Genomic DNA, 26440 nt, shown 5'->3' with positions numbered 1-26440 from the left:
TTGTGATGGAAACAACATCTCTTCTTATGTCTCTCTCTCATAGGAAACCCCAAAGGAGCAATACTTACTCACAAAAACGTTGTGTCCAACACAGCCGCTTTTATCAAAGTCACACAGGTAAATACACTCTCTGAAGAAATACTTGATTCTGGTTGCTCAATCATGGCATTCTGTGGTCAAACAGGTTTGCACAATGACCACAAAATTATAATTGACTGCTGTCTCAGGTAACGTGAAAGTTCAACGTCTCTTGTATCACTCCACACTCTCTCTTTCTTCTCAAATAATAAATACATGAAAATGAAATATCGATTAGAGTTTAAACCATTTTATTTATTTGGTAAGTAGTCATGTAATAAAAAAAGGTACTGATCCCCCTGTCAGGGTCAAATTGGACAATGTTGTTTGACATTTTGTCTTTGGCTGTTATCTTCCAGAGCAGTTGTCCCTTCGGCCCTCAGGACACTCACATCTCTTACCTGCCCCTGGCACACATGTTCGAGAGAGTCGTACAGGTATGTGCGTGCCATTAGAGAGGGATTGACTTTACTTTATGATTTGACATTTCTGGGAACGTTTTTAAAAGCACGCAAAGCTGAGAGCGTGATAGTTTATCTTAAAGCATATGAGGAAGAATCTTAATCTGTCAAATTGTTATTTTAAAGTCTTCAGTGTTGAAGAATTTTAATTGATTTTGCACCCTTAGAAAATATGATTCAAACTTTTTAGTGGGTAAACTTCAATCTAAAAGAGACATATTTAGAGACAAATTTCTGTCTGTTATGTGAAATTGCTTAAATGTGCAGTCTAGAAGCAACATTATTCAATGATTGAATTGATATAGCGCACCTGTTCATCGGTCACACATGCAGCCATTATAGCACAAATTGCATACATTGATTTTGATATCGATACTGAATGGATATTTCAATGTCAAAATTCAAAAATATTTATATTTTTATTTATAAATATTTTTAGATTATTGAATGGATATTTCAATGTCAATAATCAAAAATATTGATATTTTTATTTATAAATATTTTTTGGTTATTGAGTGAATATTTCACTGTTAATATTGAAAAATATTTATATTTTTATTTATAAATATTTTTAGATTATTTGAGTGAATATTTCAATGTTAATATTGAAAAATATTGATATTTTTATTTATAAATATTTTTAGATTATTGAATGGATATTTCAATGTCAATAATCAAAAATATTTATATTTTTATTTATAAATATTGTTTGATTATTTGAGTGAATATTTCAATGTTAATATTGAAAAATATTGATATTTTTATTTATAAATATTTTTAGATTATTGAATGGATATTTCAATGTCAATAATCAAAAATATTTATATTTTTATTTATAAATATTGTTTGATTATTTGAGTGAATATTTCAATGTTAATATTGAAAAATATTGATATTTTTATTTATAAATATTTTTAGATTATTGAATGGATATTTCAATGTTAATATTAACAAATATTGATATTTTTATTTATAAATATTTTTGTGATTATTGAGTGAATATTTCAATGTCAATATTCAAAAATATTGATATTTTTATTTATAAAATCTAAACATTTAAAAAATGTTTAGATTTTTTTCTTTTATTTACTGAATATGTATAAAGTATTTACTATTTTCTTTGAATTTGTGTATTAGACCAATATGTAGTTTAATACAATTGTTTAACATTGTTCTTCGCTGCTTTTTAATATTTTTAGAAATTTCTGACATCTACAAAATGTAAAGTCACTCACTTAGCTGCCCAAGCATTTTCCTATGAAGGGCCAAAAATCAAACCTACACAAATGTTGCATTATACCAAACTGTATTTTAATAAAATATAAAAGTTGCCCTGGTTCCCTTCCTTTGTGATTTCATAATAATAATAAAAAACATTACTCTACAATCTGCTTAATTAATGCAATGAAGAGCTGTGTCAATGGCATATATATATATATATATATATTTTTTTTTTTTTTTTTTTTTTAAATTCCCTCTTCTCATATATGGCAAGGCAGGCCAAATCAAAGGTCATCACAGGCCAACATGTCTGACTCACTTTAACCACAAAACCTTTAAATAATTTAAAACCTTTGATTCATTCCTTTCCATGAATCACGTCACACAATGTGGAAATGCCTAAAAAAGGAAATATAAACATAATTTTCTACATTTGCTTTCGATTGTAGTAATGAGGTCTGTTTTTGCAAGAAAAGTTTTTGTTATTTTTTTTTAAAAACAACAACAAAATGCATGCAATGTGTTTCACCCCCTCAGGGCGTAGTTCTGTTACACGGTGCACGTATCGGATACTTCCAGGGTGACATTCGGGCTTTGATGGATGACCTCATGACCTTGAAACCCACCATATTCCCTGTCGTTCCTCGTTTGCTGAACCGCATGTTTGATAAGGTCGGAAAAAGCATTTCACACACTACCAGTCTGGACACTCTTGACTGGATTTGTTCCTCAAGATCTTTAACAAAGAGTGGCTACTGTACTTTGAAGAAGCTAAAATACTGTATATGGTAGCTTTGATTTGTTTAAAAAATTTTGGTCACTACATTATTACCATACTACCATTTGTTCTTTTTTTAATTTTATTGATTACATCTATTATTTAAAAATGTGAAAAAGAGAGAAAAATGGCCAAAACTGATCAAAATAACTTTTAAACAATCATTGTGTCATCTGTGATATTGGATGTCAAATGTGTTTTTCCTCTTGTAGAGTTTGTTTTAGAATCTGTAGTGTAGTAGTAATGTTGTTAATACTCTTGCAGATCTACGGACAGGCCAACAGTCCTCTGAAGAGAAGGATTCTGGAGTTTGCATTCAGGAGGAAAGAGGCAGAAATGATGAGTGGAATTATGAGAAGAGACAGTGTGTGGGACAAAATCATCTTCAAGAAAGTCCAGGTGATGTCTCTGATTATTATCACATTAGAGTATTAAATATTATAATAATTTAAGCATCAAATATTAAAGTATTTTAATGTTCTAACTTCTAGCTGAGTCTTTTGCCTTTATCTTTTTGTATGCTGTCAAATCGAAGAAAGAAATGTATCTTGGGCTGTCGATTGAATGCGTTAATTCAGTACGATTAATTATCTAAAAAAATGACACGTCAAAAATTAATCCAGTCAACCATATCCCTGAAATGCAATTAGGAATATTCCTACCATTGTAGCAATTCAAGCTTGAAGGAGCACTTTCGTGTTTTCAGCAGGGGGCAGTAAGCGCAAATTCAGCTGTGCAGGCAACAAACCACACACAAGAGGAGAACGCTCTCTTAAACGGCTGGATGGGGCACAACTCCGAATGCAGGGGTCTCATAACTTGACACAGCGACCTAAAAATGCTGCGTTTATGACGCGATGTTCCAAAAGTGTCCGTCGGACACGTGTACATTGACACATCCTTAGACAAGCAGGATAGATTAATGTTGATTGTCAGCTAATGATAGACTTATGTACAAAAATATGGAAAATAAATAACATATTGCATCTAAAGCCACTTTTGTATCGCCTATTCTTTGCTTTACTTGTCTGCCACAATAATGTAATGTATATTACATTATCTGAATTATTTCATTTATTGTATACATTACAGTTATAAATATTTACAAATTATTACTTAGAATTATGTCATCGTTTTATATTGAATTGTTTTTTATTTGGGGCCTTCACAAATATTGATATAAGCGATTAGTTTTAATTAATTGTAATCGACTTACACAGTTTTCTTTCTAAAAATGAACATGAAATGGTCTTATTGTGAATGATTCAATGGTGCATGTTATTACATTTTATGACTGGTAAATGTCTCTAGTGCATGATTTCATCCGTACATTTTTTTTACCAATAATATCATAGTCTAACATGTTTTACATACATGAATCAATAATATCCTGATGGATAAAATCAAGTCCCACCTTACTTTTATGACCCACTAATATTCTGTTCACTCTGAAATGTCATTGAATGCCATTTAATTTCATGATGTGTAACTGCAGTCTCTGCTGCTCCCTGCAGGCCAGTGTTGGAGGTCATGTTCGGATGATGATCACTGGAGCTGCGCCCATTTCAGCCACTGTTCTCACCTTCCTAAGGGCTGCATTGGGCTGCCAGGTGAGAATCTCTCACTTAGAGAAGATTTTAAAAATTACAAAGTATTTATAGGTTATTATGAGGAAGTTTCTGTCAATTAAACACACACACACACACCTTTTGCACATACACATTACAGCACACCTGAGACTGTTTTGATTTAAGTGGCTTGTTGTTTGAAGTGAATACGTTCTCCTTTCAGTTTTACGAAGGGTACGGACAAACCGAATGCACTGCGGGCAGCACAACTACAGTACCAGGAGACTGGACAGCAGGTAACACACACACACACACACATGTGCACTCACACGTACACTTCTTTATGCTTATGTCAACTGTTTCAACATGTTTTATTTCATTGCAGGTCATGTTGGTGCTCCACTACCCTGTAATGACATCAAACTAGTGGATGTGGGAGACATGAACTACTACGCCATTAACGGAGAGGGAGAGGTGTGTGTGTGTGTGTGTGTGTGTGTGTGAATAAGCCTCATGTTTTAAAGTATGTGGTCACACATTTGACTGGTTCTTTAATTTGTTTTTGTTAGGTGTGTGTGCGGGGTCCTAATGTTTTTAAGGGTTATCTTAAGGATCCAGAGAAGACACAGGAAGCTCTTGATGAAGATGGATGGGTTCATACAGGAGACATTGGCAGCTGGCTGCCGGTAAGACCTGTGACTCTTAATAAATATGCATCACTATTTTAAAGTAAACTGATTTGGAATTCTAATTTGGAAAGAAACAGTTTAGCAACAATGAAGATTTAGAACAATCTGTAACAATGATGCACTTATAAACCTGCCTTCTTAATGCCGATTTGGTGTCACAACTTTTAAATGTGCACTCAGTATTTTTTTTCCCCTTTAAAAAAGTTTTACTTCTAAAGAAATGAATTGTAATTTTGAAACATACTGTATGTATAAAATCACGCGCACTCACATGAGATGAGGACTCTAGTCATATCAGTAAGCTTATAAAAGCTGTTTTATTCTACATGGGGCAGGGGCGCCCTCATGGGGGCTGCCATTTTAGAATCACATGACCAGCTGAATACTACTCGCTTAATCTCAGTAACCATCTTGTTATTGGACACTTTCACTCTTGGATTAAATGAATCATGGCTGATTGTGAAGAGTGAATTTCTACAATGGCATCTATAATGGAAAACTGTTGATTTTTAATGATGCTGCATCCACACCACTAGGTGTCACTGTAAGTCCAAGATGACATGCGCAAAAAGTTACTGCACCTTTAAGATAATTGCTCGGCGACCAGACTCCATTTTATGTAATTCTATGTGTAGTCAGAAATCTGATCATTTAATGTATTTTTGAGCTTATAATATACATTTACAGGGTTTATACAGTGGCCCCAACGACTGTATGGACACTTAAAAGAATTTTCAGAGTTTAATACAATACAAGTTAAGCATTTGTGGCATAATGTTGATTACTTCAAAAATGTATTTTGTTCTGTCACTCCTAAAAAAAAAAAATTAAAAAAATAAAAGCATAAATCTGGGTTAAAGTGAGGCACTTACAATGGAAGTCAATGGGGGCCAATCCGTAAACATTAAAATACACACTGTTTCAAAAGTATAGCCACAAGACATAAAATAAATTTGTGATAACATGATTTTACTGTGATAAAATCACTTACTAACCATTTCTGTGTAAAGTTATATCCGATTTTACAACTGCGTTACCATGACGACGTAACGCTGTAAACCCTTAAACAACCGTAAAAATGACTATTTAAACAACTTTACAGCTCAAATAATACACAAGTAGAGTTAATGTGCTTCTATAAAATAATAAGCTTCACATTTCTGCCTTTAAACCCTCAAAAATGGTCCCCATTCACTTCCATTGTAAGTGCCTCACTGTAACCTCAGTATTTGCCTTTTTAAAAGTAAAGGAGGGATGAGTTGAAATAATTTGTTGTAGTAATCAACGTTATGCCACAAATTCTGTCGATTAAAAAAATGTATGACTATAATTGCGTTAGATAACAAAACACCAAACCAAAACTCAGTGCAAAATATTCAATATAATTGGCATTTATTTTAAATAAAGATAGCACAAACTCACTTTTTAAGCTAATGATAAAGCAATAGATGTACTTTTCAAAATTAAGGCAAAATGTATTTGGTAGGGATGTGTATGAGTAATCGATTAATCGAGTACTCATTCTGCGCCAGCTATTCGACTATTAAAAACACTACTCAAATATTGCAGATTGACTTTCCTTTGCACATTTGACTGAATTATAACGCTGAATTATACTGTACTTTCTCTGTGATTTCGAATTAATTTTCTAAAAAGCCAACTTTCACTACTTGTTTTTCTGAATAAGAACATGTGAAACAATAAAAATGTGATAGCATTTATGCAGAACCAATGTTTATATATGTGCATTACTGTAATGCCGCCAATATTGTTTTCTATGCAAGCTTCGGGTGAGTGCAAATGTTTTTTACTGTTATTTCTAAATCTGTTTTATTAATGCATTTTGTTACGTTAATTACCCCCCCACCACCCAGTTTGAAAATTTTAGTTCTTGGTAACATCTTTGTCAGAAAAATATAAATTTCACATACAAGTCATGCTGTTTTTAACTTGCATTTTACTTTACAAGTAACCAATTATTCGTTTATTGTGGGTTATAGGACTCAACTAGAAAATTCCTTGATAATGCCCATCCCTAGTATTTGGACACTTTGTCAGTCGCTTTGGATTCATTTGTTTTACTTTGGATAAAAGTGCCTGCCAAATGCAAATATGTACATGTAAAATGGCTCAGAAAATCTCTAGCATGATTTGTTTGAGGATGCCTCGTGGTTTGATATTTTGCTATCTAATGCAATTACATATCTAGTTTTTTTTTATTTTTTAAGCGTGACTTAGGTGACCAAATAGAATGGACTCAACTATGAGTGGCCCCCAAATAGTGTTTAATATGATACTGTCAACTCTTGATTTCCTTTCTCTCTGCAGAATGGCACTCTGAAGATCGTGGACCGTAAGAAGCACATTTTTAAGCTGGCTCAGGGAGAATACATTGCTCCTGAGAAGATTGAGAACATTTACATCAGGAGTGAAGCTGTTGCTCAGGCCTTCGTGCATGGAGACAGTCTACAGGTGAGGAAGAAGAGAGAAAACATTCCCAAAAATGAAAATTCTCTCATCATTTACTCACCCTCATACCATCCTGGATGTGTATGACTTTCTTTCTTATGCAGAACACAAATACATTTTTAGAAGAATTTCTCAGCTCTTTTGGTCCATACAATGCAAGTGAATGTGGGTGCCAAAATTTTGAAGCTCCAAAAAATCAGCATAAAAGTAATCCATACGACTCCAGTGGTTAAATCAAAGTATCCATAAGCGATATGATAGGTGTTGGTGAACAACAGATCAATATTTAAGTCCAGTTTTACTATAAATTCTCCTCCTTGCTCAGTCAATCTCCACTTTAACTTTCACTTTCACATTCTTCTTCTTGGGTTTTTGGTGATTCACATTCTTCATGTATATCGCCCCCTACTGGTCAGGGAGAAGAATTTAAATTTTTGGGTGAGCTATTACTTTAAGAGAGAAATAATGGATAGAAGGAAAGAAGATGCATATACTGATACTGTTTTCTTTCTCTGTGTCCAGGCGTGTCTGGTTGCCATCATAGTTCCTGACCCAGACTTCCTCCCTGGATGGGCCAAGAAGAGAGGTATAGAGGGGACCTATGAAGAACTGTGTAAAAATAAGGTAATGACAGATCTCGCATCAAACCGTGTTCATTTATATTCCTGTGCACTCCAAAAAATATTTTAGCCTATTTTTAAGATTTCTGCATTTCAATTTCATAACAGAATTCCATCGAATTGAATTGTGTAATGTTTAACAAATTAAATTAATAAAACTTAAAATATTTAATGTTATTTTATTAAAGATTACTCAATTTAATTTGATGGAATTTTGTTATGAAATTGAAATGTGTAAGTCTTGAGTGTGCTTAAATCACAGAAAGTGAGACGAAACCAAGATGTTTTTGTTTACTTTCTCACTGTTCGACGAGTTGCAGTAAAAATGGAAATAAAGGTGTATGTTGTCATTTATGTTCTCAGGATGTAAAGAAAGCCATTCTGGAGGACATCGTAAAATTGGGTAAAGAAAGTGGGCTCAAGTCTTTTGAACAGGTGAGTTTCACCTAAATATTGAACTTTAAAAGTGTTTCGCCTCATTCAGGACGTTGCTCTGACAGATTCTACAGATCTAAATCATTCTGCCCCCTAAATCCTAATGCATTATAAGGCTGTCAAATAAAAATTTGAAGTTTGAATAAAAATGTGCATTCGAATTTTGGATGTGTGCCACGTCCTGACGATGACTTACGTTCAGACCGATCACATTCTTGGGCTAAAACAGATGCAGTGCAAGGAATAAAACAGAACGCAAGTGTCTTGAGACCTCTAAAGGCTGAATTGTCTTTCAAATTGACGATGTGTCTAAAAAAATGCATTGTTAATGCACAAAACTAAAAAAAAAACAAAAACAAAAAAAAACAGCGAGACGCATTGCAGTGGACAAAGCCTCCGTATAGTGTATTACAAAGAAAAAGATTAACACGTTCAGAGTGAACGGCCTCTTAGGTGGAGGTCTTTGGCAGTTGTGTCTTGACTATGCCTTGGCTTGCTCTTATGAGCGTCGTGCTGCATTAGGTACGTACATACAACCGGTATTATGAAGCTTGAGTCCGTGGTTGTACTATGGCACCGGTATAGGCTATTGTGCAACATAGTACCATCTATTGAAGTGATTCTTTTTACATTTTACTTTTTTTACTTAACATTTGAGAATATAAACTGGCTCAATCTTTTCACTTCAACATTTTCCGCACTTTTGTTCACAGCCAGATATGTTCTTTGATATAAACAATAGCTATAAGATGGTGCTGATTGGTTTAAATTGATTTGTTGCGACCTCTTGAGGATTTAGGAGTCAATGTCGATTTAAAAATCCAGCCTGATGTCGTGAACATAATGTGACTATGGTAAGATTTTTGCCAATTGAAATTACTTGCTTCATTACACTTTTGGCTTCAGTTTCCCGGTGAAATGTCCAGCAGGGGGCGCCAAAATCGAGTGAAATGGTGTCGTAATCAGACAAGGTTTTTAAGGTGAATATTATATGGAGGTTTCAATGAGTAAAACTTACCTCCCTAACCTAAAACTTTAATCTAAACCTAAACAATAGTGTCGGAAATGCAAATGAGAGGTGAACAAAACAGACATCCTTACCCTAAACCAACACCTAAACCTAACCGTTAATGTAGAAAAAAATCAAATGCGACATCAAAAGCAAATTTTCAGAAGCAACCACATCATCTTGTGTCGCTCATATGACACTTTCGCCTCACGTGTCAGCTTCCATGTTTGGCATGTCTCGAACAACGGTCTTTGTGTCCAAAATCCAACACTATCAGGTGAGCTACCGTGGAAGCTAATCACATTAGAATAAGTGTGTAAATGTAGGTGGGTCATTAATACAAATGTCAAAATATATATTTTTTTAAATGATGCGTTAGAATAAAAGTGTTTCGATATCAGAACATAGCAGTGTGTGAGTAATAGTGCAGAAAATACGTGTTTAGAAAGTCACAATCAGCCATTGCAGGTGTGATTTGGGGGTAAAGTGAATAAAACACACAGTTGTTGTATCACCTCTAGTGTTTATTTTACCAGGAAACTGCAGCTAAATGTAGAACATGGCACGTAAAAGTCAGTTTGCAAAAATGTTGTTATAATAACGGTTATTCAGTGAGACTAGGTTGCAAAAATCTGATGTTTTCCTACCTGAAATGATGTCTATAAAATTAGAATATAATTCGAATATTTCAGTGAAAAATTCCAATTAAATTTCTCAGCCCTGTTGACAGCCCTAATACATCAAACTAAATGGAACTCCAATAAGGCTTCATTCATTCATACAAATGCCAATTTTGAAATTATGAAAGGTCTCATACAATCTGATGTTTTTCCATCATCTTCTCTGTCAGGTGAAGGACATTGCTCTGCACACTGAGATGTTCTCCGTCCAGAACGGCCTACTGACGCCCACCCTCAAAGCCAAACGTGTTGAACTCAGGAACCACTTCAGGGCACAAATCGATGAACTTTATTCCACCATCAAAATGTAAACCCACCAGGACCTTCACCCAAAGATGTTTATTGAGCTTGTTGTCAGTTGACTTAGCATCAGTTTTTGTGCCTTCCATATCCTTCAGAATAACATTATAAACTCTTGGTCAGTTCTGTTACTTGAAGGTTCATCGCTCGGTTATGATAAGCATTAAATATCCCACCTCAGGGAGACAATGTGTTGCCTTTAACCATTTGAAGAAAAAGGGAATAAACCAAAATATCCAAGAAGATAAAACCAAATGAAGACCCCAATAACAACCTTATGTTGTTATGAGTGATCTGTGGAGAAGCCAAACTTACCAACATACTTAATAAACCAATTTTTTTTAAATGTTTGTGACCATAAAATTGTCTCGAATTGTGTATATGTGTGTTTGCAGAGTATTTTAGTCTCAGGGACAAAATGTGCTTTATTAATGGAAATCAATTGCCTTTGAGTTATATTTAAGAGGGTGAAAAACACAGCAAACATGCATCATTTCACCAAACAAAGCTAGTAACACATTTAAATACCTCATAATTAGATATCGACCAATAATCGGTTTGACCGATATTTTTTACCGATATTTACACTTAATCTGTTATCGGTTCTTTAATATCGGGTTTACCGATAAGTTGGACACAAAAGACTTTGCATTTTAAATATATAATAAGTGAGAGGCTTTGCACAATGTATATTGCAACTAAAACTAGTCAAATTAATTATTTGTAGACTGTGTGCAATATTCGTTTTGTAAAGCAGTTCACCAGAGATTAGTGATAAATGATCAAGTTAATGTGCCTAAAAGCAGAAATAAACAAGAATTAAAAATCGGTTATGCATATCGGTTATCGGACACTATAATCAGAATCGTATCGGACTAAAAAAACTTTTGTCTGGTTACGTTTATTTGCTGAAGTTCCTTCCTGAACACCTTTTTATCAAGAGAGAAATGGGGGTAAAAAAAAATGTCTTTGTGGAAAACAGCCATTGTTAAGGTTAAACACAGCCTAGTGAAGCCATTCTGAAGTGTGTATAAATATAACCACATTTTCATAAATTATTTATATACAGTAGACATCTGCTCTGCTTTCCTCATCTTTACTGTTGGCTAGAAATTAAGACGAGTGCTTAACTTTTGTTTATGTGAAGGCTCTGATAATATTTTTCAAGTTTAATATATTAAATAGGTCTGACATGTCTCATATTACTATGCTGCAATGATCTGCATTTAAGAATACAGGTTGCCACACACTTATATTTCATAGATTTTTTGCTGCTTTATATTCACTGTAATATTATGTTTATTTTGCGGAGGTTGTTGTTATTGTTTGTTTTATTAAGTGCTAGCTCTTCTGTGATATGATCTGTAGATAAGCCAAGGTCATAAACGCATGTGGCGAGTCAAATCCATTCTTTCAATTGTCTGTTGTCTCAGATACAAAGATTCTTGTAGAAAAGGGAAGATTTGTGTGAAATGTCATGCAGCTGATGTTTCATTATGATTTGAAGTGTCTTTGTGTTTGAGGTGAGTTGATGTATCTTAATGAAAATACTCAAATTAATTGTCTTGTTAATTCTATGTGGTACATACATTAAAATATTTATGCTAAATGTAAATTTTCCATGTAAGAGATGTACATGATTGATATTAAATATTATTTGTGGTTGATGAACAGTTTGTCAAGGCTGAGATGAGTATGAATGGCATGGATTGGGTGCATTTATTCATAAATTCAATTTGCAGTCATTTGAGGTTGCAAAACCAGATAATTAAAGGAGGCCCTTTGGTGAAAAAAAAACAAACAAAACAAAAATGGACACCCACTGAGGAAAAAGCTAAATTGCACCTTTGTAAAACTAAAATAAAGAGAAACGGGGGAAAAAATACATTATCCGATAGAAACACTTGCTGAACAACATTGTTTTAAGCGACTTTACAGCTGAAGCTCTTAATGGCAGATAACAGTGTTTGTCTATGCAAAATATACAAAACATAAAGCATAAAATGGATAATTTTGTATAAAAAAACCATAATTTAACTCATTCAAACAATCTCATGTCCTGGCAACACTTTCTAATAAGATTATAGTTGTTAACATTAGTAAATATGTCAGGTAGATATCAACCGATAATCGGTTTGACCGATACTTTTAACCGATATTAAAAATTTTCCTCTTAATCTCTTATCGGCTCTTTAATTTCGGGTTTACCGATAAAGTTTGAACACAACATTTAAATATAAAATAAGCAAATATTAATGCTTTTTTAATACTCATTAAGTGAGGGGCTTTGCACAGTGCAATATTCGTTTTGTAAAGCAGTTCACCAGACGTTAGTGATAAATGATTAAGTTGTTTATATGCCTAAAAATAGAAATAAAGAGAATTAAAAATTGGTTATGCATATCGGTTATCGTACACTTATACACAAAAATAATCAGTATCGTATCGACCAAAAAAAAGATCGTCAATCTCTAGTATTAGCTATCATTAACTAACAACAAACATGTTTATAGCTTTTATTAAGCTTGGTTAATGTTAATATATATATATATATATATATATATATATATATATATATATATATATATATATATATATATATAAATCTTAACTGTTTATCGTTAGCTCGTAATGCTAACATATACAACATAAAATAAATTGCTCTTTTGTAAAACAAAAATAAGGTACTTTTTTTTTTTTTTTTTTAAACAATAAACACTGGTTACATATTTGCTGATTATCTACACATTGTTCTATGTGACTTGATGCTGGTGATGCCAGATAAGAAATTTGCGAAGACAAACACTGTTGTCTGTGCAAATAAACAAATTGTACAAAAATGATACAGCATAAAATATATAATATTATATAAAAGTATATCATAGAACACAAATGTCAAAAATGTAAATAATGTCGTCTTATATCAAATAGATTTTAAAATAATAGTTAATAAAGTTTGTTTCAAAACAGTTTTATTATGTGCATTCCACGTTTTGCACTCAAATGTGTATATACAACAATGAACTAAAGCTATTCTATTTCTATTTTATTTCTATGGTACTCCTGCTCTATTTTTGTTTGCCGCCTCCCTTTGAAAAGATAATGCGCGTCATTTTTACGTCATTTCCGCTCGGTCAGTGCGCGGAAGATGGCGACCTCCCTGGGCTCAAATACATACAACAGACAGAACTGGGAAGATTCGGTACGTTTTAACACTTTTCAAACATTAAACACACTGCGGCTTGCTTCAAATATCGGTTTTCCTATTAGCTCACTTTGAGAAATAGTTTTTAAATGAAAAGAGTAGAAAATAGTCCGCGCGTTCAGCTCGCCGCGTGCGGTTTGCGTGTTGTTATAAATAATGTGAATTATTAATCAAGTTTACAAATATATTATCATTGCTGAACTAGAACGCTAATTTCGCTACGCTTTAATCACGTTAACATGAAGTTCAGTATTGTTAGTTGTGAGTTGATGTGTTGTGACGCGTTGTGACGTCATTATTAGAATCAAAAGGTTTGTTGATATTTCATTTTTATGATCACATACACAAATAGTTTAACCCTTGTGCGATCATTTTGTCTATGTTAATGCCAAAGGTGTAGTTCCTATAATACATCTATAATACACTGTGTACACAAAATAGTTACACTCAGGACCTTCAGAACAAAAATGTCCTCATTGAAACCCATTAAAACGTAAATATTTGTTGTTTTAGTGCCATTAAAGCATAAAATCACGAATTCTATGATATTATGCTTTCATTCCGGAGGCCTGTCTTCAAAATGTAAACTTGTAATATTTTCCACCAGATGGCGCCAATTTTCTCATGTTTAGCCTATGGAGCAAATACATGCTTTTTTCCTATTTTCTGTTTGCTGTATTACAGAGCACTGCAGGCCAATTGAATAAATGATGCAGCTAAAATTTTGTGGGTGTGCTGGTATGGATGCCAGAGTGTGTTTTGTCTGTGTGTATTGAGAAATTTGTGTGTGTGTGTGTGAAAAACAACAGTGGCATTATGTAAACAAACTGGCATTTAAAGGGTTAAAGTCCTGAAAATGAATGAATATTTGGTAGTTTTGATCAGGACTGATGTTGGTTAAAAAGTCAGTGAAAGTGGAAAATAATAGTAATATATAATATTTTTATGGCAGTTTTTTTACGCGGACATTTTTGTCCTCCAAGGACCTTTGAGGAACTTTATTTCAATTGACGCACAAAGGTTAAATAGTCTCTGTTACAGTTCAGATTATTCAGCTACAAGGGAATTATTCAAGAACTAAGTAAGTGCCTAAATGACTTGAGCACAAATGAATATAGGAGTAAATAACTAAATAAATGAAGAAAAATTTATCATATCAAGCATAACAAGGATATAAATGTGGGCATAAATTCAGCGGCAAAAGTAATTCAGAGACAACCATATTTAAACGCACATTCCAAGTTTTGATGGTTGAAAGGTTTGTTTACTTTCAAAGCATTCCTTTCGTTATGACATAAAGAAGGACAAAATGTCTCATTGTCATACGTGCAGTATGCTGTCATTGGTTTGAGATAATTTGTTTGGGAACCACCTTGTGTGTTTGTTTGTTTTTTGGAGATGTTCAACAAGGCATCTCTAATTTATGACTGCACAGTTTCACAGTGTTCTGCGATAAAAAGGTTAAGAATGTCCAATTCAAATAAACAAGGCTTTATATATCACACCACTGTTATTCATGACTCCACCTGCTCTGTTGTCTACATCAGAGTGCATTTGTGTCACCAAAAGTCAGCACATGACGTTCTGTTTAAACAGGGCCAGATAATCAGTTGTCAAATTTTATGGCATCAGAATTAGGTTGAACACATAACTACCTTCACTGTTACCCTACACCCAAGTTATCAGTAGTATGGTTTGAAATGCATAAATTTTTAAGTGTGTTTCAAAAGTGCTGCTCTCCTCTACTAGATATCAATGCTGTGATTGCTTAAACTACCTTTAGCTTCTCTAATGAGGTGAATGACATGGTAGAACCTGTTGAGAGGGCAATTTAGCATGAGCTGGAATTTATGCAGCATTTGGAAGCAGATACACCCCAGACTTTAATATAATCGCAGATGCATTTATTGCCAGAGATACAAATTTGTATAAAGTCCATACAGTGGTGAAACTGATGGTTGTTGAATATGTTTGCTAGGGAGTGTTTTGTTTTTAGAGTTAACTGACTTCATATATAATGTGTTTGTGTCAGTGTTGTTATCGTTAACAAAAACGTAATTAAAACATTTTCGTTAACTGAGACAAAAATAGGGTAACACTTTATTTTAATGTGTCCTTGTTACACATATTACATGTATTTACTATAGTAATAACAGTCAATTATGCATAATTACAAGCAACTAATCCTACACCAAACCCTTACCCTAAACCTATAGTAAGTACATGTTGTTAATTAGTAATAATCAGTAATTACTTTTGTAATTGCACTGTAACAAGGACACATTAAAATAAAGTGTAACCAAAAATGGAAACTTACATAATTGGAAAATAATTTAACTAAACTACAATCCAATTCTGAAAAAGTTGGGACGGTATAGAAAATGCTAATAAAAAGAAAAATGGAGTGATTTGCAAATACGATTCACCGTGTGCTATATTGAAAGCACTACTTGGCGTTGGCATGCTGGAAAATTCCAGGATGTCCCTGGAAAAGATGGCGTCTGGATGCCAGTACATGTTGCTCCAACATTTATACATATTTTCTGCATTAATGGTGCCCTCACAAATGTGCAAGTTACCCATGCCATGGGCACTGACACACCCCTGGACCATAAAGACATTGGCTTTTGGAACTGACGCTGATAACAGCTTGGATGGTCCTTTTCCTCTTTGGTCCGGAAAACACAAAAACTGGGCTTTCTTTTTTTTTTTTTTTTTTTTTTAAACTATTTGAAATGTGGACTCATCGGACCACAAAACGTGATTCCACTGTTCTACTTTCCATCTAAGATGAGACCGAGCCCAGAGAAGTCGGCGGTGCTTCTGGACAGTGTTGATGTACGGCTTCTCCTTTGCATAGTAAAGTCTTAACTTGCATCTGTTGATGCAGCGGCGAATGGTGTTGACTGACAAAGGTTTACCGAAGTTATCCTAAGCCCATGTCATGATATCCATTACAGATGAATGTCAGTTTTTAAGACAGAGTATGATTACATGGGCAGTTTTAATCAATCCACTGCGGGTTTCAGCCTCATTCTATGAATGGAATCCACGTGAGATCAGTAAAATACACTGTTATAACCACTCTGATTGAAAAGTAAGATATATGTAGTTGGGGGTGTGTGATATATGAGACTGGTAGAAATTTGCCAACTGGTATACATTTTGGATTATCGTCTCTATCGCAGTAACGCAAAATTGCCACACAAGAAATGTGTACAGCACATGTACACATTACACACTCTGTTGGATAAATGGAGTGAAGCGGTGCGATTACTCATTCCTTCTCATTTCATTTGAATGAGAAGATAAAAGGAGATTATGAAGGAAAAAGTGCATCTTTCATGGTGTGGAATTGGATGGAGAAAAATGATGAAACACATGGATTTTCACGGACAGCTGAATGTGTCATTAGATGAAAAGCATGTTTGAACGCAAGAAAATGTAACTGAATCCGCTTCCGAGACCCGAAATTTCGCTTGAGCAACCGTCAAAGCAAATTCAATGAGATTCATCCCACGCTTCAAACATGCCTCCCATCCAAACACGCGCAGCTGTGTTTTGTGCGAGTGTTCCACAGATGCGCAGTCTGAAACACGCATGTGCACGCAAGTCATCCCAGTCCCTTCATTTGTGCTCCAGTGACAAAAATCACAGATCACACCCACTACTCATTCTGGTTTCTCTCAATGTCATGTGGGTTTTTGAAATTCACATCAAAACCCTTTCTAAAATTCAGTTTGAATGATGTGTGATATCAGGAAACTAACCATCCATACCGTATTTTCCTTCAGGTATTTTATATTTTCTTTATATAGATTATTAAAAACACTAAGAGCCTAATTAAGTGTTTATTTATGGATAATTATTTCTTTGTTATTTTCTTTGTTGCATTGCTTTGAGGAGATGTTAAGTTTCTTGAGGAAAGTTAGTAATATTAATAATTATATTAATAAAAAGAAAAAGAAGATTAGTGCACATCATCAGACTGAAATGTTTTTTTGTTTTGTTTTTTTTTCATTAAGTTTTCATTTATAAAGTGTTTAATTCACTGACTGGATTACTCAAAATTACACATTATGACATGGCTTAATATCTAATACAATTTTATTGATTTTTCAGAAGAAAAACAAATGTAGCTATATCGTGATATATTTCGTTATCGTGATATAAAATAACTCGTATCTTGATAAAAATTTTGGTCACATCGCCCACCCCATATGTAGTATATAATGTGTACTTTGTAATGTATACATCATCCATTCATAGTGCTAATGCTAGCGCTAGTATGCTAACTTTGGCCATAGTATTTACATTTTACATTTATGCATTTGACAGATGCTTTTATCCAAAGCAACTTACAGTGCCCTTATTACAGGGACAATCCCCCTGGAGCAACCTGGAGTTAAGTGCCTTGCTCAAGGACACAATGGTGGTGGCTGTGGGGATTGAACCAGCAACCTTCTGATTACCAGTTATGTGTTTAGCCCACTACGCCACCACCACTCTGGTATATATAGTATATAATATATAGTATGCATCTGTTATCCTCTTATTGTGTTTTATGATGGAATGTGTGAAAAAGTCCATTTAAGATTAGGGGTGGGTAAAAATATTGTTTTTACGATTTATCTCTATATTGATTCTTAAATCCCAAGATCGATCTTTTACTCAATGCACAACCCTCTACTACAATGAGAGGAAATCGGCAAATTTCGCGCTATGCGATTAAAGTGAATATATTTTGCAACTGACTGGTAAATGTTTACATTTCACTCGCCAGTAATTGTGTAGTTTAGTCATGAAGTGTACATCAGCGAGATTCTTCACAGCGTGTTGAGAGTAAAAGTTGTTCCGTGTAATGTGTCCAAGTCGAGATCCACGCAACCCATTTGTCATTAAATACTGTCTCTTTTAATACCCTTTCTGTCAACTATAAAAAACATTTAATTGTAATCCTGCATCGCACAGATGAGGTAAAGCCATTCGAGTCCTCTCTAGTTAACATGCGCTCATTTAAAGGCGCTGTTTTACAGAAATGCCATTTTTTTGTTAAAGAGACAGTACCGATTTTAGACGTGTTCGACAAATCAATATAAATACTTATAAATAGTACAAATTATGCAATTTAACAATAAATATGTAACAAAAATATTATGAAATATAATATCTTATTTATTGAATGAATACATGTATTTGTTCGTTTTTAAAAAACCAAAATGTTACCAAAATGCTGAAAAAGTAATAAATTAATATTTTTATATATTCCTCGACCCATCCTTGCTCTTGAAGGACTAGGCTTTCTTTTATAACATGATTGCCTCACTTGTTTCACATCTCATGTTTCACACCATCTTATTATTTCAACTCGTCAGATTGTTATTAGTCCTAAATTACCCGTCTCAACTTTTTTGGTGCATGTTGCAATTGTCTGATTTGAAATGAGTGTGTATTTAAAAATAAACAAATCAAGGTAAAACATCAAATATTGTGTTGTTGTACTGCTTTCAATATAGCACAGGGTGAATTGAATTCATGAATCCTTTTTGTTTTTATTAGCATTTTCCGTACTGTCCCAACTTTTCCAGAAATGGGGTTGACTCCAAAATGAATTAAAATCAAATCAAATTGACCACAAATTAATTTTTGCGGGTGGAATTGTGTGTTTGGCCGGCCTGATTTTAAATGTATTTTCCTTCCAGGACTTTCCTATTCTCTGTCAAACATGTCTTGGGGAAAATCCATACATTCGTATGGTAAGTAGATTTCAGTATCCAGCATCTCTCTCAATAGTGGATGAAATTGCACATAATGTTACAAGATCTAAACATTCCTTTCTCTTTTATAGACAAAGGAAAAGTACGGCAAAGAGTGCAAGGTGAAGTCAGGATCTAAAGTTTGGTGTATAGCTAAGTATTAACTAAAGACATCAAGCTTTCTGAAATATTTCCCAGATTTAATGAAAGTCTTTTGAAACGTTGAATTATTTCTTCCAGATATGTGCTCGTCCCTTCACTGTCTTCCGGTGGTGTCCTGGAGTGCGGATGCGTTTTAAGAAGACAGAGGTGTGTCAGACCTGCAGTAAGATGAAGAATGTCTGTCAAACGTGTTTACTGGATTTGGAGTACGGTAAGAGTTGCACACTAGAACTGTCTAGCAGAGGTCATTTTGACAGAACAATCTTCTATTCCCTAATGTAACATACAGTGATGGTTACATGCAAAATAATAATCTGTTAATTATCTGGGGTCGGATTCATCTGAAGCATCCTTCAGAATAAAATTCTTAAATACTGTTTAAAAAAAAAAAAAAAAAAATATATATATATATATATATATATATATATATATATATATATATATATATATATATATATATATATATATATTTTTATTCTAACTTAAAAAAAGTACGTGTATTGTATTCCCATAGAGACTTCTTAAGAATGTTTTATATTTAACATTTATTGCTAGATGTCTTAATAACTTCCAGTAATTTATCTAAATTTTTTTTAAATGAGTTGTGAGCTTGATCCAAAGTTATTATAGTTTTGAAAAAATAAATAAAATAAAATAGTTATTTCTGTTCGTTTAGGGTTAGGTTAGAGTTTTTTCAGTTTGTCATTAAAAAATAAAAATAAAAATAAAAATAAATGTTCACTCTGACTTTTAGTTAGTTTAGTTGTTTTGTTTTTTTGTCAGTGTTTTCTAATTTCATTGTCTCTACATGGTTTTGCTTTACAGGTCTTCCAATCCAGGTTAGGGATACGGGTGTGTCCATAAAAGATGACATGCCGAAATCTGACGTGAACAAAGAATATTATACGCAGAACATGGAGAGAGAGGTACTGTTTAATAACAGTATCCCACATCTAAGAAATCCATAAGTCTTGTGTTTGATGTTGTAATCTTTTACATACCAGTGTGCTGTGAATTTGGTTAGTTGTTTTCTTGAGTATTTTCAATTAAATAACACATGAAAGCTTGAAGTGTAAGAGAAAACAAACATTAAGAAGATTTAGTTGTGCAAGTTTTATGTAAACTCTTGAATTATGGCTGTTTCAGATCCAGAACTCTGATGGCACCAGGCCGGTGGGGATGCTGGGTAAAGCTCAGAACCCCAGTGACATGCTGCTGAAGTTGGCACGCACCACACCGTACTACAAACGCAACAGACCCCATATCTGCTCTTTTTGGGTGAAGGGAGAATGTAAGAGAGGAGAGGAGTGTCCATACAGGTCAGAGTCTCGAGTTGTAATGTTGATGACCGTCTACACGGTGTCGCTCTTGTAGCAATGTATTACAGAACCGTGCTCTTTAAAATAATTTATTTCTCATCAGGCATGAGAAGCCCACAGACCCTGATGATCCTCTTGCCGATCAGAACATTAAAGATCGTTTTTATGGCACTAACGACCCAGTGGCTGATAAACTGCTCAAGAGAGCGACCACCATGCCTCGCTTGGACCCGCCCGATGACAAGTCAATTACCACATTGTATATAGGAGGTTTAGGAGAAAACGTCACTGACTCTGAGCTCAGGTGAGAGCATCTTCCAAAATATTAGTTCTGGAGAGTATACAATTCTTTAAATTTTTGTCTAATTTTGTTGTCACCAAATCTTAAAGTTTGTTTTCAGTATGTTGCAATAATATTTTCATAAACTTAATGCTGTTTTGACATTGATACAAAATGTATATTTGGAATGGCATACTTCCATATTCTTTGTGATATTTTTGCTCAGCGCAATATGTTAAATTTCTGTATGCATGTATACCCTACAACGTTTGCCAAAAGTGTCGTATACTATCGGAGCACAATGCATGACATACTGTATTGTACAATTCAATGTGACAAACAAATTGTAAGCTATATGAACTGCGACATCTCCTATTTGATCGGACTGGCAAATGTACAATTTGTTATGTTGTTCAATTTTACAGTATTGGATTGAAAGTAAAATATTCAAAATAACTAGTATTTACTTATGAGAGAATCTTGTGAGTAAATATATATATATATATATATATATATATATATATATATATATATATATATATATATATATATATATATATACACACTATATATATCTATATATATTTACTCACAAGATTCTCTCATAAGTAAATACTAGTTATTTTGAATATATATATATATATATATATATATATATATATATATATATGTATAATGCCTTCATTTTAACCAAATTCAGTGTTGTTTAATGTAAACTGTAATTCAAGTTTCTTTCAACCCTCTACGGACATGTTGGAGAAAGAATTGCCATTGGCCGTTACATTTTTGTTTGTACTCGGCAGACAACATGTAAACGTAATGCAACTGAAAAGATATTAAGTAAACCGAGAAGAGGGCATTTTCACATATATATATATAGTATTCATACTGTAAATGACTTCACGCTATATAGTATGCGGGATTTTACATTTTATTTTATATTTCGCTTTTCATCATTTTAATCACATTTTAGCTTTTTAAAAATGTACAAATTTCACATTGTATCAATTTATATGATGTCATGAAATTGCATTTTTAATAATGATACAAGCTGTTGTCACTATTTTAAATTTCATACACATTTATGAACAAAATATTCACAAGGTGGGAACCAAATAATGAACATCGAATTACACATAAAACAATTGTTTAATTATTATATTCTAAAAATAATTATTTAAGTGCTACTATATCAAAACTACTATGCAAAAAACAAACAAAAATTTATCAAACCCCTGCATAGATGCGGCACAAGCCTATTTGTTAAATTTTTAAAAATATTTTTCAATGTTTTCTGAAGTTATTTTTTTTTTATTATTATTGTTTAAAATATTTATGTATTTACAAATTACACTTACTGCATTACAATATTTTGTTACATTTATATGCACTTGTGCGATTTACATTGAGTTTACATTGATTTGTATAACAAGCACTAAATTGGTACTGTTTCTTTAAGAGAACTGGCAGCAGTTCCAAGCAAGTTTTTATGGTTGAATGAGTGCAGTGCACATTAACGAGAAGTTGCACAGTTGTTTTTACCTCATCTGTGCAATCTGTGTTTAGAATTAAAGTTTCTTTTAACCTATTTGATCACCAACTGACTGTAAATAACAGAAAGGATATTAAAAGAGACATAAAAAGAAAATTGAGTGCGTGGATCTCGTCTTTGGACACACAATACACGTAACGAAGCAAAAGGAAACTTTTACTTGCATAATGTGTATGGACTTGCTTGTACATAATCTTTATTTCTAGTTCTCAAATTAAAATCTACACGCTCTCGAGTTTTGCAACACTTGACAGCTTGATCCACGACACCTCAGGACCCACTGCAGCCAAATAAGGTCAAATTCCTTCAGAGTGTGTGCTTATGAGACACAGCACGCACTAAAAGACGAGGCTGAATCCAGCTCCTTAATTGCTAGCTTTTTATTCAGTTAAAGGTTCTTGTGCTTCGAGACTACACAGTTCAATAACTGGCGTGCAAAATCAGAATATTTACTAGCCGGTGGCTAGTAACAGACATTTTAGTCGCATAGCACGAAATCTAGTTGCATATGGTAGTGATTTACTCGCAATGTAGAGGGCTGCTTTACCATCTGAAACTCTCCAGGTAAAACACATTTCCTCGTCTTTACCTGCAGGAATAACTTCTATCAGTTTGGCGAGATTCGTACAATCACTCTGGTTCAGCGGCAGCAGTGTGCGTTCATTCAGTTCGCTACGCGCCAGGGGGCAGAACTCGCAGCAGAGAAATCCTTCAACAAGCTCATCATTAATGGTCGCAGGCTGGCGGTGAAGTGGGGACGCTCTCAGGCCGCTAAAGGTAAAGAGGTCAAGGAGGGCTTCAGTGAGATGGGCACCAGACTGGAGCCAGTACCAGGTCTACCAGCAGGTATGTGTTTCTGTGTCTATTACTGACACAGGGATTGTAAATGCATTAAATATACAACAATAGGAATAGCCCTAGTTCCAGCTCTAAAAGCTGATTTGATAGACCATGTTGTAAAATAGGAAATCCCCCCCCCCAAATTCAAGTCGCAAATTCTGTCTGGGACTTTATTTGAAAGTCAAGGCTGTGTCGTATATTATAGTGTGATGAGGCACTAAAAGTTTTGTTTATGTTTTGCAGCTCTTCCGCTTCCTCCAGCTCTGGAGGATGAAGGCTCAGCCAACTACTTTAATCTGGACCCAAGCAGTTCTCCAACAGTTATGAACATCAGTCTACCCCCTCCACCTGGACTACCAAACCCACCACCACCAGGTATACAGCTTAACATAGCTCACCCCTGTATAGTCCCAGCCTCAGAAGGCATGCCCAAGTGCAGGTCTGCCATGAAAATTCACAAGGCTCAGGACCATCTTTTTCAATGCTTCAAATCTTTGAAAGAAAATGAGTTTTGAGTGAAGCATTTAGTTGCAAGCAAACTAGATATTCATGAGGAGAACTGCATATTATAGTTTGTTTTCTAACTTTGAATAATCAGTACTTATTACTTTTGGATGGACAGAAATTATGAACAAAATCAATTGTGGTTGGGATCCGAAAATCATCCTTTATGAAAAGCTGATATGAAAAAAAAACGGTGATATATTTATAATTAATTATCACCACACTTTGTTTATATGCACAATCCATAAATAATGAATGGCAAAAATGTAGAGGGGTTGACACTCCTAAGAACATGTAATATTTCATTTTTACTCTTTCTCGTCCTCACATTGATGAGGACAAACCCACGTTACAGACGTGACAGTTGTGAAAGTGGCACTTGCCTGTACATGATGAGGGAAACCATCCAGAAAGCTTTGACTTCTGAGACATTGGTATGGTATCCATTAAGACTGCACAATTAATTCAGTTAAGATTAAAATTACAATATGGTCTTGGATGATTATTAAATCTTAAAAGGCTGGGTTTAAGATGTAGTATTCATTTCAATGCTTCAGTCATTTTATTTTAGCTTTTTAACTTCTATTTATCTTTCAGTGTGGCTCTCTTTAAAATGTTGACCTGTCATATGTTCAACAGATCCAGTCCATGTTCAATGGGAATTATTTACACCGATCAGCCACAACATTAAAACCACCTGCCTAATATTGTAGGTCCCCCTTTTGCCGCCAAAACAGCCCCTGCCCGCATCTCAGAATAACATTCTGAGATGATGTTCTTCTCACTACAATTGTACAGAGCGGTTATCTGAGTTACCGTAGACTTTGTCAGTTCAAACCAGTCTGGCCATTCTCAGTTGACCTCTCTCATCAACAAGGCATTTTCGTCCACAGAACTGCCGCTCACTTGATGTTTTTTGTTTTTGGCACAATTCGGAGTAAATTCTAGATAGAGACTGTTGTGTGTGAAAATCCCAGGAGATCAGCAGTTACAGAAATAATCAAACCAGCCCGTCTGGCACCAACAATCATGCCACGGTCCAAATCATTGAGATCACATTTTTTCCCCATTCTGATGGTTGATGTGAACATTAACTGAAGCTCCTGACCTGTATCTGCATGATTTTATGCACTGCACTTCTGCCACACTATTGGCTGATTAGATAATCGCATGGATGATTGTTGGTGCCAGACGGGTTTGAGTATTTCTGTAACTGCTGATCTCCTGGGATTTTCACACACAACAATCTCTAGAATTTATCCTGAATGGTGTCTTTCTGCAGAAGAAAAAGTCATACACATCTGGGATGGCATGAGGGTGAATAAATGATGAGAGAATTAAATTTTTGGGTGAACTATCCTGTTTAAAGAATCGTTAATGGAACCGTTAAGAGGGATCGGAACTAGAATGGTAAAATTCCTTACAATTCCCATACCTAAAATCTATACACGTTTTTTGCTTATTTCTCACGTGTTTTCTGTGTTACCGTTTCCCTAGGCTGCTGCACCACACTTTGAAAGCTGTTTCCACTGTCTATTGTTGTGGTATCATTGATTTCAGATTTACGTCCCCCTTAACGGCACATAAAAACAAAACCAACTGTGCCTGGCCTATTTATATGTCTGTGAAACAGTCTCTTCTTGTCTAAGTGGGTGGTTCTTGGCCAGAATAAGCTGCAGTCTGGACAAGACTTGATACTGAAGACTGTAAAACTGTTTTAAAACTCTTGTGGTTTCAGGTTTTGGACCTCCAATGTTCCACCCCATGGGTCCTCCTCCACCTCCTCCGATGGGTTTGAGACCACCAGGCCTCATCCATTACCCTTCCCAGGATCCTCAGCGCATGGGCGCGCATGCTGCGATTCGTCACGCTGATTGATTGACTCCTCCCATTTGGACTCGATTAGCCAATTGGCTGTAGCGTGTGGAGGGGTCATGCTAAGCCTCTCTTGTGATGTCATCAGAGGGTGGAGTCTGATCTTTGACATCATACAGAGCGATTAGTAAATGGATCACCCGGCCTGTTTGGCACACATTCTTTGAAAAGTGCCAGTAGATGGTCTGGTAGTTTAATTGGGTGATGTTTTTTTTTGAGCACAATGCCAAGTGGACTGCAATCGTGTTGTATGTATTAAAAAAAATGCTTCAGTCACACTGCTTATAGAGACACCACAGGGGACACTTTTTTTTTTCCTTTTGTTTACGACTTGATGACAAATAAACATGCCCTTGTTATTAGCATATACCCATCTTACTCCAGACACTAAACCAACTTTAACTGTCATAGTTATAAGCAGGGAATTGAAAGTGCACTGCTACTGTTATCTTTCATGAACATTAAAACCCAGCTGTCATTAAAATGTGCCATGTGCTCTGTTTTATGATATACAGACCCAAAAAAGTATTTGGACACTGCATGAATGTCATTGCATTAGGTAACAAAATGTCAAACTGAGTGGCATTGTAAAGACAGACAGTGAAACATACTTGTTTTTCAACAAAAGATTTCACAAAA

At 34.5% G+C, this 26440-nt stretch overlaps 2 protein-coding genes across 5 annotated transcripts in view; both read left to right on the top strand.

Moving 5' to 3' along the window:
• The window catches only part of LOC127417632 (long-chain-fatty-acid--CoA ligase 1-like), a 34000-nt gene extending 22021 nt beyond the window's left edge, over positions 1 to 11979 (top strand). For all 3 annotated transcript variants that reach the window (XM_051657682.1, XM_051657681.1, XM_051657683.1), the window contains exons 10-21: positions 44 to 117; positions 438 to 515; positions 2298 to 2432; positions 2803 to 2937; positions 4053 to 4148; positions 4330 to 4402; positions 4492 to 4580; positions 4676 to 4792; positions 7124 to 7267; positions 7787 to 7888; positions 8248 to 8319; positions 10179 to 11979. In XM_051657682.1, the coding sequence (XP_051513642.1) occupies positions 44 to 117; positions 438 to 515; positions 2298 to 2432; positions 2803 to 2937; positions 4053 to 4148; positions 4330 to 4402; positions 4492 to 4580; positions 4676 to 4792; positions 7124 to 7267; positions 7787 to 7888; positions 8248 to 8319; positions 10179 to 10319 (1256 nt within the window). In that variant the 3' untranslated portion in view covers positions 10320 to 11979. The remainder of the gene's footprint in view (positions 1 to 43; positions 118 to 437; positions 516 to 2297; positions 2433 to 2802; positions 2938 to 4052; positions 4149 to 4329; positions 4403 to 4491; positions 4581 to 4675; positions 4793 to 7123; positions 7268 to 7786; positions 7889 to 8247; positions 8320 to 10178) is intronic.
• Positions 11980 to 13445: 1466 nt separating this feature from the next.
• Positions 13446 to 26289, top strand: LOC127417634 (pre-mRNA-splicing factor RBM22-like). 2 transcript variants are annotated; one of them, XM_051657686.1, is made up of 10 exons: positions 13446 to 13510; positions 19216 to 19269; positions 19362 to 19421; positions 19510 to 19642; positions 20257 to 20357; positions 20578 to 20750; positions 20854 to 21054; positions 23178 to 23428; positions 23666 to 23797; positions 25665 to 26289. In XM_051657686.1, exons 1-10 carry the CDS (start codon positions 13457 to 13459, stop codon positions 25802 to 25804), a joined length of 1299 nt encoding a protein of 432 aa, XP_051513646.1. In that variant the 5' UTR covers positions 13446 to 13456; the 3' UTR covers positions 25805 to 26289. The 2 variants fall into 2 exon arrangements, with proteins under 2 accessions (XP_051513646.1, XP_051513647.1); XM_051657687.1 differs by having other exon boundaries at positions 19362 to 19391; positions 25665 to 26287.
• The last annotated feature ends 151 nt before the right edge of the window (positions 26290 to 26440 follow it).

This window comes from Myxocyprinus asiaticus, chromosome 27 (assembly GCF_019703515.2).
Source record: "Myxocyprinus asiaticus isolate MX2 ecotype Aquarium Trade chromosome 27, UBuf_Myxa_2, whole genome shotgun sequence".
Classification (NCBI taxonomy): domain Eukaryota; kingdom Metazoa; phylum Chordata; class Actinopteri; order Cypriniformes; family Catostomidae; genus Myxocyprinus; species Myxocyprinus asiaticus.
This window is presented reverse-complemented; position numbering and strand designations above follow the sequence as displayed.